This window comes from Rhinoraja longicauda, chromosome 24 (assembly GCF_053455715.1).
Source record: "Rhinoraja longicauda isolate Sanriku21f chromosome 24, sRhiLon1.1, whole genome shotgun sequence".
Classification (NCBI taxonomy): Eukaryota; Metazoa; Chordata; class Chondrichthyes; order Rajiformes; family Arhynchobatidae; genus Rhinoraja; species Rhinoraja longicauda.
In genome coordinates, this window is record NC_135976.1 from 9333059 (window position 1) to 9347347 (window position 14289).

At 42.1% G+C, this 14289-nt stretch overlaps 1 protein-coding gene across 5 annotated transcripts in view; it reads left to right on the plus strand.

The window, feature by feature from the left end:
* The window catches only part of LOC144605412 (zinc finger protein 76-like), a 46807-nt gene that overhangs the window by 8684 nt on the left and 23834 nt on the right, over positions 1-14289 (plus strand). For 3 of the 5 annotated variants that reach the window (XM_078420633.1, XM_078420629.1, XM_078420632.1), the window contains exons 2-3: positions 11124-11209; positions 12569-12649. In XM_078420633.1, coding sequence (XP_078276759.1) covers positions 11134-11209; positions 12569-12649 — 157 coding nt within the window. In that variant the 5' untranslated portion in view covers positions 11124-11133. Of the gene's footprint in view, positions 1-412; positions 524-647; positions 680-11123; positions 11210-12568; positions 12650-14289 lie in introns of those variants that run through there. The other 2 variants (XM_078420630.1, XM_078420631.1) reach the window with 2 other exon arrangements.

Consider the following 14289-nt stretch of genomic DNA (forward strand, 5'->3'; position numbering starts at 1 on the left):
TTTCCGCGACGACCCGAGATCTGCTACGATTCATTGGAGACGACTCACGATCATGCCCGCGACACCCCAGCGAATGTGTGGCGACAGCCTAGTCGCCGGCAGTCGCCTTAAAATCATCTAACTGGGACAAGCCTTTAAAACAAGCTATGGGGCAGCTCTGTGGCACAGCTGGTAGATCGGCTGCCGCACACCTCCAGAGACCCAGGTTCGATCCTGACCTTGGGTGCTGTCTGTGTGGAGTTTGCATGTTCTCCCTGTGAACACATGGGTTTCCACTCGGTGCTCAGGTTTCCTCCCACATTCCAAAAAACTTGTGGATTTGTAGGTTAATTGGCCTCTGTAAATTGCTCATAGTGTGTAGAGTGTGGATGCATTATTTGATTTCTATAGTTTCCTAGACGGACGTGAACCCGTTGGTTCCAAATCTCTCCTGCGGGCGCGGCAACCCCCTTTGGGTGCAAACCTCTCCTGCGGACCCGGCAACCCTCCCCCAACTGACGATCCGTGGACCCGTTGCCAGCCGGTGAGTGTCCCCCCGGAGCCGTGGGCGGGCGAGGGGGAGAGGAAAGGGGGGAGGGAGCCTCTCACCTCGGCCCCAGGCGCCATCGTGTCGGCCAGAGCAAGCCGAGGATCCGTTGGGTGGAAACCTCTCCTGTTGATATTCTGAAGTTCATTGTTGGTAAAAACATCACCCATTCCTTCTCTCCAGAGATGCCATAATAGTTTATGTATATATGTTTATAGATATATTTACGAAGACGGATTAAGCATTTGTATCCATTCCATCAAAAATACACCTCTGCACATCTACCTCTATTGATGAATACACTTGTCATTTTAGTTTAGTTTAGAGATACAGCGTGGAAACAGGCCCTTTAGCCCACTGAGTCCGTGCCGACCAGCGATCCCCGCACGCTTGCACTATCCTACACATACTAGGGACAATTAACAATTGCACCAAGCCAATTAATCAAACCTGTGCGTCTTTGAAGTGTGGGGGGAAACCGCAGATCCCGAAGAAAACCCATGCAGGTCACGGGGAGAACATGCAAACTCCGTACAGACAGCACCCGTAGTCAAATCAGGGTTTCTGGTGCTATAAAGCAGCATCTGTGCCACCGTGCCACCCTTTCATAATTTCATAACTGATGCTATGAGGCTGCAAGGTGATTTGGATAGATTAGGTGAGTGGGCAGACGCATGGCAGATGCAGTATAATGTTGATAAATGTGAGGTTATCCACTTTGGTGGCAAGAACAAGAAGGCAGATTATTATCTGAATGGTGTCAGATTAGGAAAAGGGGAGGTGCAATGAGACCTGGGTGTCCTTGTACATCAGTCACTGAAAGTAAGCATGCAGGTACAGCAGGCAGTGAAGAAAGCAAATGGCATGCTGGCATAGCGAGAGGATTTGAGTATAGGAGCAAGGAAGTCCTATTGCAGTTATACAGGGCCCTGGTGAGAACACACCTGGAGTATTGTGTGCAGTTTTGTCTCCTAATTTGACGAAGGACATTCTTGCTATTGAGGGAGTGCGGCGTAGGTTCACCAGGTTAATTCCTGTGATGGCCGGACTAACGTATGATGAAAGACTGGAGCGACTGGGCTTCTATTCATTCGAATGTAGAATGAGATGGGATCTTATAGAAACATATAAAATTCTTAAGGTATTAGACAGGCTAGATACAGGAAAAATATTCCCAATGTTGGGGTAGTCCAGAACCAGGGATCACAATTTAAGAATACGGGATAGGCCATTTAGGACTGAGATGAGGAAAAACTTTTTCACCCAGAGAGTTGTGAATCTGTGGAATTCTCTGCCACAGAAGGCAGTGGAGGCCAATTCATTGGATGTTTTCAAGAGGAAGTAAGATATAGTTCTTGGGGCCAATGGAATCAAGGGATATGGGGAGAAAGCAGGAACGGGATACTGATTTTGGATGATCAGCAATGATCATATTGAATGGCGGTACTGGCTTGAAGGGGCGAATGACCTACTCCTGCACCTATTTTCTATGTTTCATGACAATTTTTTTTCCTAATATATTGGCGTGTTCTTCCATATTAAAAGAGTTTGATAATATTTCTGCTCGAATCCTTTCAAAGTAAGTTAACATTAAATTTGTTAGCACTGTTTATCTTGTTTGCGTAATTTAGTACAGCATTTTCTAGTTGTAATTTAAATTATTGCAGCATTTTTACAACTACCCATCCTTGAATGTGCCCTCCATAATGTTTGGGACAAAGAACCATTTGCCTCTGTACACCACAATTTAAGATTTGCAATAGAAAAAAATCACATATGGTTAAAGTGCACATTGTCAGATTTTAATAAAGGCCATTTTTATACATTTTGGTTTCACCATGTAGAAATTACAGCAGTGTTTATACATAGTTCCCCTATTTCAGGGCACTATAATGTTTGGAACACAGCAATGTCATGTAAATGAAAGTAGTCATGGTTAGTATTTTGTTGCATATCCTTTGCATGCAATGACTGCTTGGTCTGCGATTCATGGACATCACCAGTTGCTGGGTGTCTTCCCTGGTGGTGCTCTCCCAGGTATTGCAGCCATCTTTAGCTTATGCTTGTTTTTGGGGCGAGTTCCCTTCAGTTTTCTCTTCAGCATATAAAAAGTGTGCTCAATTGGGTTCAGATCGGGTGATTGACTTGGCCACTCAAGAATTGACCATTTTTTAGCTTTGAAAAACTCCTTTGTTGCTTTAGCCGGTATGTTTGCGATCATTGTCTTGCTGTAGAATGAACCGCCGGCCAATGAGTTTTGAGGCATTTGTTTGAACTTGAGCAGATAGGATGTGTATACACTTCAGAATTCATTATGCTACTACCATCAGCAGTTGTATTATCAATGAAGATGAGTGAGCCAGTACCTTCAGCAGCCATACATGCCCAGGCCTTAACACCCCCACCACTGTGTTTCACAGATGAGGTGGTATGCTTCGGATCTTGGGCAGTTCCTTCTCTCCATACTTTGCTCATGCCATCACCCTGATATAAGTTAATCTTCATCTCATCTGCCCACAAGACCTTTTTCCCGAGCTGTGGTTGTTCTTTTAAGTACTTCTTAGCAAACTGTAACCTGGCCATCCTAATTTTGCAGCTAACCAGTGGTTTGCATCTTGCAGTTTAGCCTCTGTATTTCTGTTCATGAAGTCTTCTTTGGACAGTGGTCATTGACAAATCCACACCTGACTCCTGAAGTGTGCTTCTGATCTGTCGGACAGGTGTTTGTTTTTTCGTTATTATAGAGAGAATTCTGTCATCTGCTGTGGAGGTCTTCCTTGGCCTGCCAGTCCATTTGCGATTAGTAAGCTCGCCAATGCTCTCTTTCTTCTTAATGTTGTTCCAAACAGTTGATTTTGGTAAGCCTAAGGTTTGGCTGATGTCTCTAACAGTTTTAATCTTGTTTCTCAGTCTCATAATGGCTTCTTTGACTTTCATTGGCACAACTTTGGTCCTCATGTTGATAAACAGCAATAAAAGTTTCCACAGGTGATGAAAAGACTGGAGGAAAGACTAGGTGCTGAGAGCACTAAGGTGCTGAGAGTACCTGCATTAAGGTGGCAATTAAACACACCTGAGCAATTACAAACGCCTGTGAAGCCATGTGGCCCAAAGATTATGGTGCCTTGAAATGGGGAGACTATGTATAAAAACAGCTGTAATTTCTACATGATGAAACCAAAATGTATAAAAATACCCTTTAATAAAATCTGACAATGTGCACTTTAACCACATGATTTTTTTCTATTACAAATCTCAAATTGTGGAGTATGGAGGCAAATAGCTAAATGATGGATCTTTGTCCCAAACATTATGGAGGGCACTGTATACAATTGTTTCTGTAATGAGGTATTTATTTCATAGCAACTGTGATTATGTAAAAACTGGATTGCTCTTAAGCACAACTTCCAATTCTGCACCTGTTCACTTCAGTATAGTCTGAGTGTGAGATTCCAGCACGATTCATTTGCAAATAAGCAGGTGGTTTTGCGGTGCCAAGGCCTGCTGCTCAGGTCCTGACAATCACAAATGTAATTTAGCATACCTCCCTGCACATTACTGTACTAATTGAAGACAGGACTTAAAGATCACATTTACATAAGTATTCAGACCCTTTGCTATGACACTCAAAATTGAGCTTAGGTTCATCCTGTTTCCATTGATTATCCTTGAGATGTTTCCACACCTTGTTTGGAGTCCACCAGTGGTAAATTAAATTTATTGGACATGATTTGGAAAGGCACACACACACACCTGTCTCTATAAGGTTCCACAGTTGACTGTGCATGTCAGAGCAAAAACAAAGCTATGAAGACGAAGGAAGACTTAGAGCTTGAGAGGATCAGCAGAGAAGAATGGGAGAAATTACCCTAATACAGGTGTACCAAGCTTACCATACCATACCATACACATACAGCCGGAAACAGGCCTTTTCGGCCCACCAAGTCCGTGCCGCCCAGCGATCCCCATACATTAACACTATCCTACACACACTAGGGACAATTTTTACATTTACCCAGCCAATTAACCTACATACCTGTACGTCTTTGGACAGCTTGTAGTGTCATACCCAAGACTTGAGGCTGTAATCGCTGCCAAAGGTGCCTCAACAAAGTACTGAGTAAAGGGTCTGAATACTTATGTAAATGTGATATTTCAATTATTTATTTTTAATTACTTTGCAAAAAAATCTAAACACCTGTTTTCGCTTTTTTATTACGGGGTATTGTGTGTAGATTGATGATAAATAAAAATAATTTAATCCATTTTAAAATAAGGCTGTAACGTGACAAAATGTGGAAAAAGTGAAGGGGTCTGAATACTTTCTGAATGCACTGTATCCAATGTGTCAAACATCTAAATATGCACTGGTGTATAACATGACTGAATGTGCCGAGTCAAATTTCTCGGAGTGTGCAATTCTACATTTAATCTTATTTTTGTGATTTACTCCAAAAGCAATGATTTTTAATCATGGAAGCTAAAATCAATAATGTGGTGTGATTGTTGTTTTGTTGCAGCATTCTTCTTGTCTGTGGATGTTTATAGTGGAAGAGGGAAGGAACTTCACTGATAACTTCAAGCAGCCAAACCAAACCAGAACAGAGGATGTGAAAAGTCCAAATTTGTGAAAAAAAAATACTATACCATATGTCAATAAGACTGCTTTGGAGATTAGTCTTGCCTCCCCTTACCCTGGCTCTCAATCTAAAACCTTGGTTCTTGATTAGTACAGGTTATGGGGAGAAGGCAGGAGAATGGGGTGAGGAGGGAGAGATAGATTTGCCATGATTGGATGGCGGAATAGACTTGATGGGCTGAAGAGCCTAATTCTGCTCCAATCACGTGATCTTATGACCCCTGACTCTTTGATAATCCCAAAGACACTCTAGATCTCCAGTTCAGCCAATCTCAGCTCTTAACCCTCCCTGCAAGGAAAGAGGTTGCAAGGTTTTAACATGGCAACAGCAAAGGAACGCCAAAATATTTCATAGAATGATGAGAGGATTGGAAGGCGACTTCCAGGTTGTAGAGTGCCCATGCCTTTGCTTCCCTATCCTAGCTGGTATAGGTTTTGGGTTTGGAAGGTGATGTCCAAGGAGATATGGTGATTTGTTGCAATGCAGATGTTACAAACTGCTGCTTCTGTGCGTTACTGCGGAATGAGTGAATGGTTGTGGATGCACTGCTTTGTCCTTTATGGTGTTGAGCTTCTTGAGAGTTGTCGAGGCTCCACTCATTTAGACAAGTGGCGAGTACTCTATTATACTTTTGTCTTAAGCCTTGTAGATGGTGGACAAGCTTTGAGAGTTAGGAAGTGAGTTACTTGCTGCAGAATTACTTGCCTCCGATCTTGTCCTGCAGCCACATTGTGTATATCGTTACTTCATTTCAGTTTTTGGTCAATGGTAATCCCCAGAATATTAATAGTGGGGGATTCAACGATGGCAATGCCATGGAATGTTAGGGACATCACTTTTCCTCATAAGCCAATCCATTCATAACCAGGACAACCCCAATGAAACTTCTCTAAACTGCTTTCAATTATAATGTATCTTTCCTTTAAATAAGGCGATCAAAACTGTTCACATCCCATTCCTTCTCTCCAGAGATGCTGCCTGACCCGCTGAGTTACTCCAGCATTTTGTGTCTACCTTCAATTTAAACCAGCATCTGCAGTTCTTTCCTACGCATATTGTTTTACAATACCATTCACTTTGCTGGCGATTGAGAGTAAAATTATTAGCTCTTTTGTATTTTTCCGTTTTGTATATCTGGCAAATTTTACATTTTTTTCAGGTTAGATTATGAATATCAACCCTTGAATCGATAACAAGTGAATCACATTGCTAAATGTCTGTCATAACCAGCATCATATTTTCATTTTGTGTATCTTCCGCCTATAAACACTGATATACTGTTATATATGGTTCAAGATGCCTGTGGTGTATTTACCATTTGAGTTTTTGTGTTTTGGCAGCTGAGCCTTGCCATAGTTCCGGGTATAAAGCATTGTGGGATACCTGTATTACCTCTCTGGTGGTGTTGAAGTAAAGCAGCCATATGTTGTATGCTAACCCGTCTCACTTGTCGATTCTTATCATAATACACCACAGTTAAAGTTGGCGATGAGGATAAAACAAGCAGAAAATGCCTATCATAGGTTCCATAGGGGAGTTCGCCCCGAAGACGGAGTCTTGGTCGGCGTATGTGGAACGTTTAGAGCAGTTTTTTGAGGCTAACGACATTGCAGAGGAGAAGCAAGTGGCTACACTATTAAATGTGATGGGAGCATCTACATATGGTCTGTTAAGGAACCTGGTGCAGCCGCTGAAGCCAAAAGATAAGTCCTACGGCGACATTGTGAACATTTTAAAGACTCATTTTGAACCCAAGCCGTTGCTTATTGCGGAGAGATTCCGCTTTAACCGATGCAACCAGCTGGCAGACGAGTCTGTGACCAGTTACGTTGCGGAGCTGAAACAGTGCAGTTAACTGTGAGTTTGGAGCGACGTTGAACGAGATTTGTAACGAGGCAAGCCAGAGCCGGCTGTTGTCGGAGTCCAACCTGACTTTTGCACGGGCATTTGAAGTCGCCCTCAGCATGGAGACTGCGGAGAGAGACACGCAGCAGCTGCGGGGACACGAGGCGCGTCCGAACCAAGTGCATAAAGTGGATGCGCACACGGCTAAGCAAACGGGGAGGAACTGCCACAGATGTAACGACAAAAAATCACAGCCCACAGGTGTGTCGCTTTAAAGACGCAAAGTGTTACAACTGTGGTAAAACCGGGCATATTAAAAGAGCATGCAGAGGAAAAGTGGCGGCGGCACCAACACAGAGCAGATATAAACGACAGACTGATAAAAACACAAAGGATGTGGAGGCAGAAGAAATAGTGTTGCCCATGTTTTCATTAGTAAATGGCAAAAACTGTAAACAAGCATACAAGGCATGTTTTGTGGTTAATGGCAAAGAAGTCAAACTAGAAATTGACACCGGAGCTGCCGTGAGCATCATCTCAGAGGAGCTGTTTCAGACCACCTTTTTAAAGCAACCACTTGGGCTTGCTGAAGTCACACTGAAGACATACACAGGGGAGGTTATTCCTGTGTTGGGACAGTTTGAAGCCACTGTCAGCTATGAGAGTCAGAGTGAGCAGCTACCAATGATTGTGGTAAAGGGAGCAGGACCAGCTTTGTGTGGAAGGAACTGGTTAAAAAAGCTCACCTTAAACTGGAAAGAAATTAAACATGCCAGTGACAAGTCTCATCAGGAAGACATAAAGCATATTAAGGAAATGCCTCACCTGACATCAATACAGGATGTACTGGAGTTACACTCTGAAGTGTTTAAAGATGAACTTGGCACTCTGCGTGATGTCAAAGCAACAATTCTGGTGGAACCAGGGGCCCGCCCAAAGTTTTGCAAAAGCCGCCCACTGCCATTTGCCATGAAAGCACGGGTGGAGGCTGAATTGGACCGACTGGAAAAGGCCAACATAATTACTCCAGTCAAACATAGTGAATGGGCTGCACCTGTTGTTCCTGTTGAAAAAAAGTACCATACCATTCGTCTGTGTGGAGATTACAAACTCACTGTAAACCAAGCTGCCACCACAGAGACTTATCCCTTGCCACGGATAGAGGAGCTGATGGCAACCCTCAGTGGAGGAACAGTGTTTTCAAAGATCGACCTCCCCTCAGCGTACCAGCAGGTACTTCTGGAGGATGAATCAAAAAAACTGTTGACCATTAACACACACCGAGGCTTATTTGTCTATAACAGACTGGCTTTTGGTGTGAGCACAGCACCCTCCATCTTCCAAAGAATCATGGAGAACCTCATGAAAGATCTGGATGTAGTGGTGTATCTGGATGATCTCCTCATCACAGGAAAAACTGAACACGAGCATCTGCAAAACCTGCATAAAGTGCTACAGAGACTGCAGGAGAGTGGACTGAGAGTCAGGGAGTCAAAGTGTGAGTTTGGAAAGAAACAAATCGAATACTTGGGTCATGTGTTAATCAGCCAGGGCATCCAGCCGTCACCGGAGAAAGTCAGAGCAATAAAGGATGCACCAGCCCCCACCTGTGTGAAAGAGCTGAGAGTTTTCTTGGGACTAGTGAATTATTATGGACGGTTCATGCCCAACCAAAGCACCGTGCTTGCTTCCCTGTACAGGTTGCTGAAAGACCAGGTGTCGTGGGAGTGGAAAAGTCGAGAGCAGAAAGCTTTTGACAAGTGCAAATCGCTGCTCACAAGTGACAAGATCCTGGAGCACTATGACCAAAAGCTTCCTCTCAGTCTGGCCTGTGACTCCTCAGCGTATGGCATTGGAGCTGTCATACAACACAAAATGCCTACAGGGGAGGAGCGCCCCATCGCTTTCTCATCACGCACATTATCCCCTGCTGAGAAGAAATATTCTCAGATTGAGAAAGAAGGACTGGCGCTCATTTTTGGTGTAAAGAAGTTTCACCAGTACCTGTGGGGGAGGAAGTTCAAACTTGTGACTGATCACAAACCCCTGCTAACACTGTTTGGAGAACACAAAAGCCTGCCCACCATGGCTGCAGCTCAAATCCAAAGATGGGCAATGATTCTCTCTGCCTATGATTATCACATTGAGTACTGTGCTTCAGAGAACCATGGTAATGCAGATGGCCTCTCAAGAGTTCCGCTGCCTGACACAAACGACGCAGGGACCACAGCCATCACTGACAGCGTATACACACTTAACTGAACATCTTGAGCAGGCTCCACTGAACGCAGACCAAGTGGCACGTGCAACACGCACAGACAACGTGTTGTCAAAGGTGCTGAAATTTGTCATGGACGGCTGGCCTGTTGAAGTGGATGAGACTCTGAAAGCTTTCCACACGTGTAGATGTGAACTTTCAGTAGAGCGAGGATGTGTCCTGTGGGGCACCAGAGTGGTGATTCCTGAAAAATTGAGAAAAACTGTGTTAAAGGAGCTGCATTCTGGCCATCCAGGAATTGTGAAAATTAAAGCACTAACACGCAAGTACGTATGGTGGCCTAAAGGTGATGCAGAGATGGAGCAAGTTTGCAGAGCATGTGAGTCATGTCAATTGGAGCAGAGGATGCCTCGTCAGGTGCCTTTGCATCCATGGGAATTTCCTGGCCAGAGCTGGAAAAGACTACACATAGACCTTGCTGGTCCATTTTTGGGACACACTTTCATGTTGGTGGTGGATGCTTACTCCAAGTGGTTGGAGGTGTTTAAAATGTCTAGCATCACATCACAAGCCACTATCACACGACTGAGAAGACTGTTCGCAGCTTATGGATTGCCCGAGCACATTGTCACGGATAATGGAACGCAGTTCACATCAGAGGAGTTTAAAAACTTCATGCAGCAGAATGGAATCCTTCATTCTACAAGTGCTCCTGGTCACCCTGCCTCGAATGGCCTGGCAGAACGGTACGATCAGTCATTCAAGGGTGGAATGAAAAAGCTGACACACACCGCAATGGATGTGGAGGACAGGGTCTCCCTCTTTTTGGTGCAGTATCGCACCACACCAAACTGCACTACTGGTCAGTCACCCGCTGACCTGTTTCTGAACAGACACGTGCGCACCCGTCTGGATTTCATCCGTCCGGACACAGCAGCCGCTGTTCGTAAAAAACAGTACAAGCAGAAGTTCCACCATGACCTCCGTGCAGCAGACAGGTGTTTCTCAGTGGCTGACCCAGTGTATTTATACAATACGGCTGGGGGAGGACGCAAATGGATTCCTGGAGTCATAGTGGAACAAACAGGACCGGTGTCTTACAAAGTACAAGGAGGAGACACCGACATCACCTACAGGAGACATGGAGATCAGCTGAGATTCAGAGTCATGGGAGATGGACTGGATCAGGACACTGAAAACTCAACCACTGACACTTCTGCACCGAGCCAACCCGCACAGCCGGAGGACATGTCATCATGCAGCGAGCCAGGGACTGTGGACAGTACAGCTGCAGCTGCTGCGCCGCTGAGTCCACGCCGATCATCAAGGGTCAGGAAGCCTCCAGGCCACTATGTCCCTTAAGCTTCATTTTTAAAAAAAAGGAAATGTTCGGCATGAAGGACTGTTTAGTTGTTTAAGTTGTTTTCATTAATATGAACACACAGATGGACTGAGACATGTTAAAACTACAAGAGGGTCTCTAGTGATAACAAGTAACTTTGCATAGTAGTAACTTTGAGAATGGTTATTGTCAGTAATAAGGCACTTGCTAATTTCAGTTATTTATGATTACCTTCATTTTAAAAAGGGGGTAATGTGGTGTATTTACCATTTGAGTTTTTGTGTTTTGGCAGCTGAGCCTTGCCGTAGTTCCGGGTATAAAGCATTGTGGGATACCTGTATTACCTCTCTGGTGGTGTTGAAGTAAAGCGGCCATATGTTGTATGCTAACCCGTTTCACTCGTCGATTCTTATCATAATACACCACAATGCCATTTGTATAAATTCTTCTGGTTTTGTGTAAACTCTTAAGATGCTTCATTTGGTAAAAACACTGCACAAATAAATTGTTCAGGAGTAGTAATAATTGATGCATAAGTTTTGTTCGTTTTAGATTTGACTGAATGATGGAGAGCCTGAGTCTGCAAGCAGTAACCCTCACAGATGGCTCGACAGCCTACATCCAACATTCACTGAAAGGTGAGCACCCAATTAAGAATTAGAATTAAAAATAAGTTGTCAAGAATGAAGAACAGTGACATGTTGGGGTTGAGATTTGAATTCCTACTCCACTAACTTGTTAATATCACCCATCATGGGAAGCTCTGGGTGCTGGATACCTTCTCCATATCAAAGTGAATGCAGAGATTTAATGTGTAGGAAGGAACTGCAGATGCTGATTTATACCGAAGATGGACCCCAAATGTTGGAGTAACTCAGTGGGACAGGTAGCATCCCTGGAGAGAAGGAAAGGGTGATGTTTCGGGTCTCAGTCTGAAGAAGGGTCTCGACCCGAAACATCATCCATTTCTTCTCTCCAGAAATGCTGCCTGTCCTGTTGAGTTACTCCAGAATTTTGTGTCTATCAGGAGATTTCATGGTCAGTTTATGAAAGCCACAGAGACTTGTAGTTGTTCAATAGTTTATAAGATGCATGTGGTCAAGTGAACTCATTGGTTGTGGAGAACACTCACCAGAACAGTGTATGCCCAACTAATTGTCTTTTGATCTGAGTGACTTGCAAGATTAGAGGTCTGTTACAAGTCAACCATTCTAATGTGTGAGTAGTGCAAACCATGGAAAGATGGCAACGTTTTATTATCACCCAGTCACCAAGCTTCTGAATCTTAGAACTGAAACCGATCATACCTCCAGAAGAGAAAAATACACATAAAGGAAGATAATATTTATATATAATGGATATATATTTTCCAAGTACATTTACTTATGTACTATTATTTATGGAGGAATAAATAAACTTTGGTATATTTATACTTTGGTATATACTTTGTTATAATTATTGCCTAGATTCATGTGGCAAATAAATTAACATGTTGATATGAATTTTTTTTTAAACTCCATGTTGGAAATCCAAATCAAAAACCAGAAATATTCAGCAGGTCAGGTCACATCTGTCGCAAGAGAAAGGGTCTGAAGAAGGGTCTCTGATTTGAAGTATCGATTCTGTTTCTCTTCCCATTGATGTGGCCTAACCTGCTGACTATTCCAGCATTTTCTGTTTTTGTTTTACGTATTGGTATGGTTATTTCATGTTACATAGGCATTTGCTAATTTCAGTTATTTATGATTACCTTCATTTCTGGAGGAAAACATTAATTTAAATTCTCACATTTTAATGCTCGGAATAATCTGTAATATGTTAATAGCTATAGGTTACATTTAATAGAAACCATATTGTGAAATATTAAAAATGTATCGGTAAGTCTATATGAAATTGTTTCACCTAGTAGTCAATAAAATCATAGGCAGAGAAAGTTTATACAAGTGTGCTTATCTTCCATTTTTTTAAATCCTTTTGATTTGCAACTCTTTTAACAGATGCAAAGTTGGTTGAGGGGCAAACTATTCAGCTGGAGGATGGCACAACAGCCTACATCCAACAAGTTACGGTGCAAAAAGGTAATTGTAGACAGTACCCCATTAATGCCAATTAATATACAAGCTATGGGTGAGAGTCAGGCTGATATTCAAGAATATTGTTGCATTTACTGCACTGTGTAATCTACTTTATAAAGATATTACTGCTTGTGTTTTCAGTAAACTTTGTCTGTTTTTCATTGTCTTCTGTCTGAAGCAATTGCTAATGCATATTTTTTCATTTGTTTCAAGTTACTGACATGCATGGAGAGTAAATTTATATTCTGAATCTTAAAAGCATTCAACACTGCACTGGAAGTTCGACCCAGATTATATGTGCAAATAGTATATTGATGAAACTTCCTAATCCGTAGAATGATACACTGAATAATTTAAATCTGCCTAATTCAGTAAAGATGGGATAATAAAAGAAACTATTAAATGATCAGATTGCAATAAAAACCCACCCTTTAGGAAACAAAATCTGTGATCATGACCAACGTTTTGGACACACGCCAAAGTGGTGACTTTTAATTGCTCTCTGAATTGACGTAACGACCTATTCAGTTCCAAGACAATGAATGTTAATCTTGCTGTTTCCACCCAGGACCAATCGATTCATTTTTTTAAAGTACAAAGAAGCGACTGAAAATATATTTTTTTTTAAACCAGAATGTTGAAGTTTCCCAGCAGGTGAAGTAGTATTTGTGGAGACAGAAACAGTCAGTTATATCGGTTCTGCTTCAACCAAAAAGATTGATTCTGTTTCTCTATTTGGATTCTGATCTGTTGATTATTTTCCAACATTTCAGTTTTTATTTCAGACTTTTACTGCAGTCTTTTACTTTCTTTGTCAGAGATATTTCAAGCATCAATGCATAATGTGAGGAAAGCACTTTTGATCTGTGCTGCCGAATTTGTGTCACAGCCACTGAGGAGGTCCAGTAGTTCCTAACAAAAATAATAAGATAGTTCTCAGGAGAGATGTTCAAGTTACAGCCACATGTTTTCGAGCAGACAGTTATAGAATTCCATTGAAAGAGATTTTTTGTAACCACTATTTGGTCAATCTACCTTTTGTCCAATAATTTTGTTTGGCAAGGTGAACGGTTGGACAAATCAAAGGAAAATAGTGTTCTTTCAATAAAAAATTATGTGACAGGATTCAACCTGCTGTTTCAGTAAATTGTAATGGTGAGATTATGATGACAATAAAAATTAAATTTGTCTTCTGAATTTTGCAGGAACAAAGCATACATCCCACAGAGTGCGATCCTTTCATTGCTGCGTACACTAATTAGCAAGAAGTCTGTTTTAATAACGATAATATTAAATAAAATGTAGGTTTGTAAATTATTCACCTCAAGAATACTTAAATCTTGCTTTGATGTATATCACCTATATTGATCATGCTTTAGGTTTTAACAGGTAATCAATAGCTTACAATAACAGGTAATCAATAGTAACTTGAGTAGAGGCAACCTCAGACTCAAAGAAAGATAATCAATAGACATCTGTGCTTGATTACATCTGTGCTTTGCATCTTTGAACATCATTGGGGAAAAATGAAGGACCCGGCTATTTGCCCAATCTTTGAATTAAGGGAGAAAAAAAATGAGATTGTTCAAATTGCACTTCTGTAACTGCAAGTTAAATGTCTTTAATTTAAACAATTTTAAAAG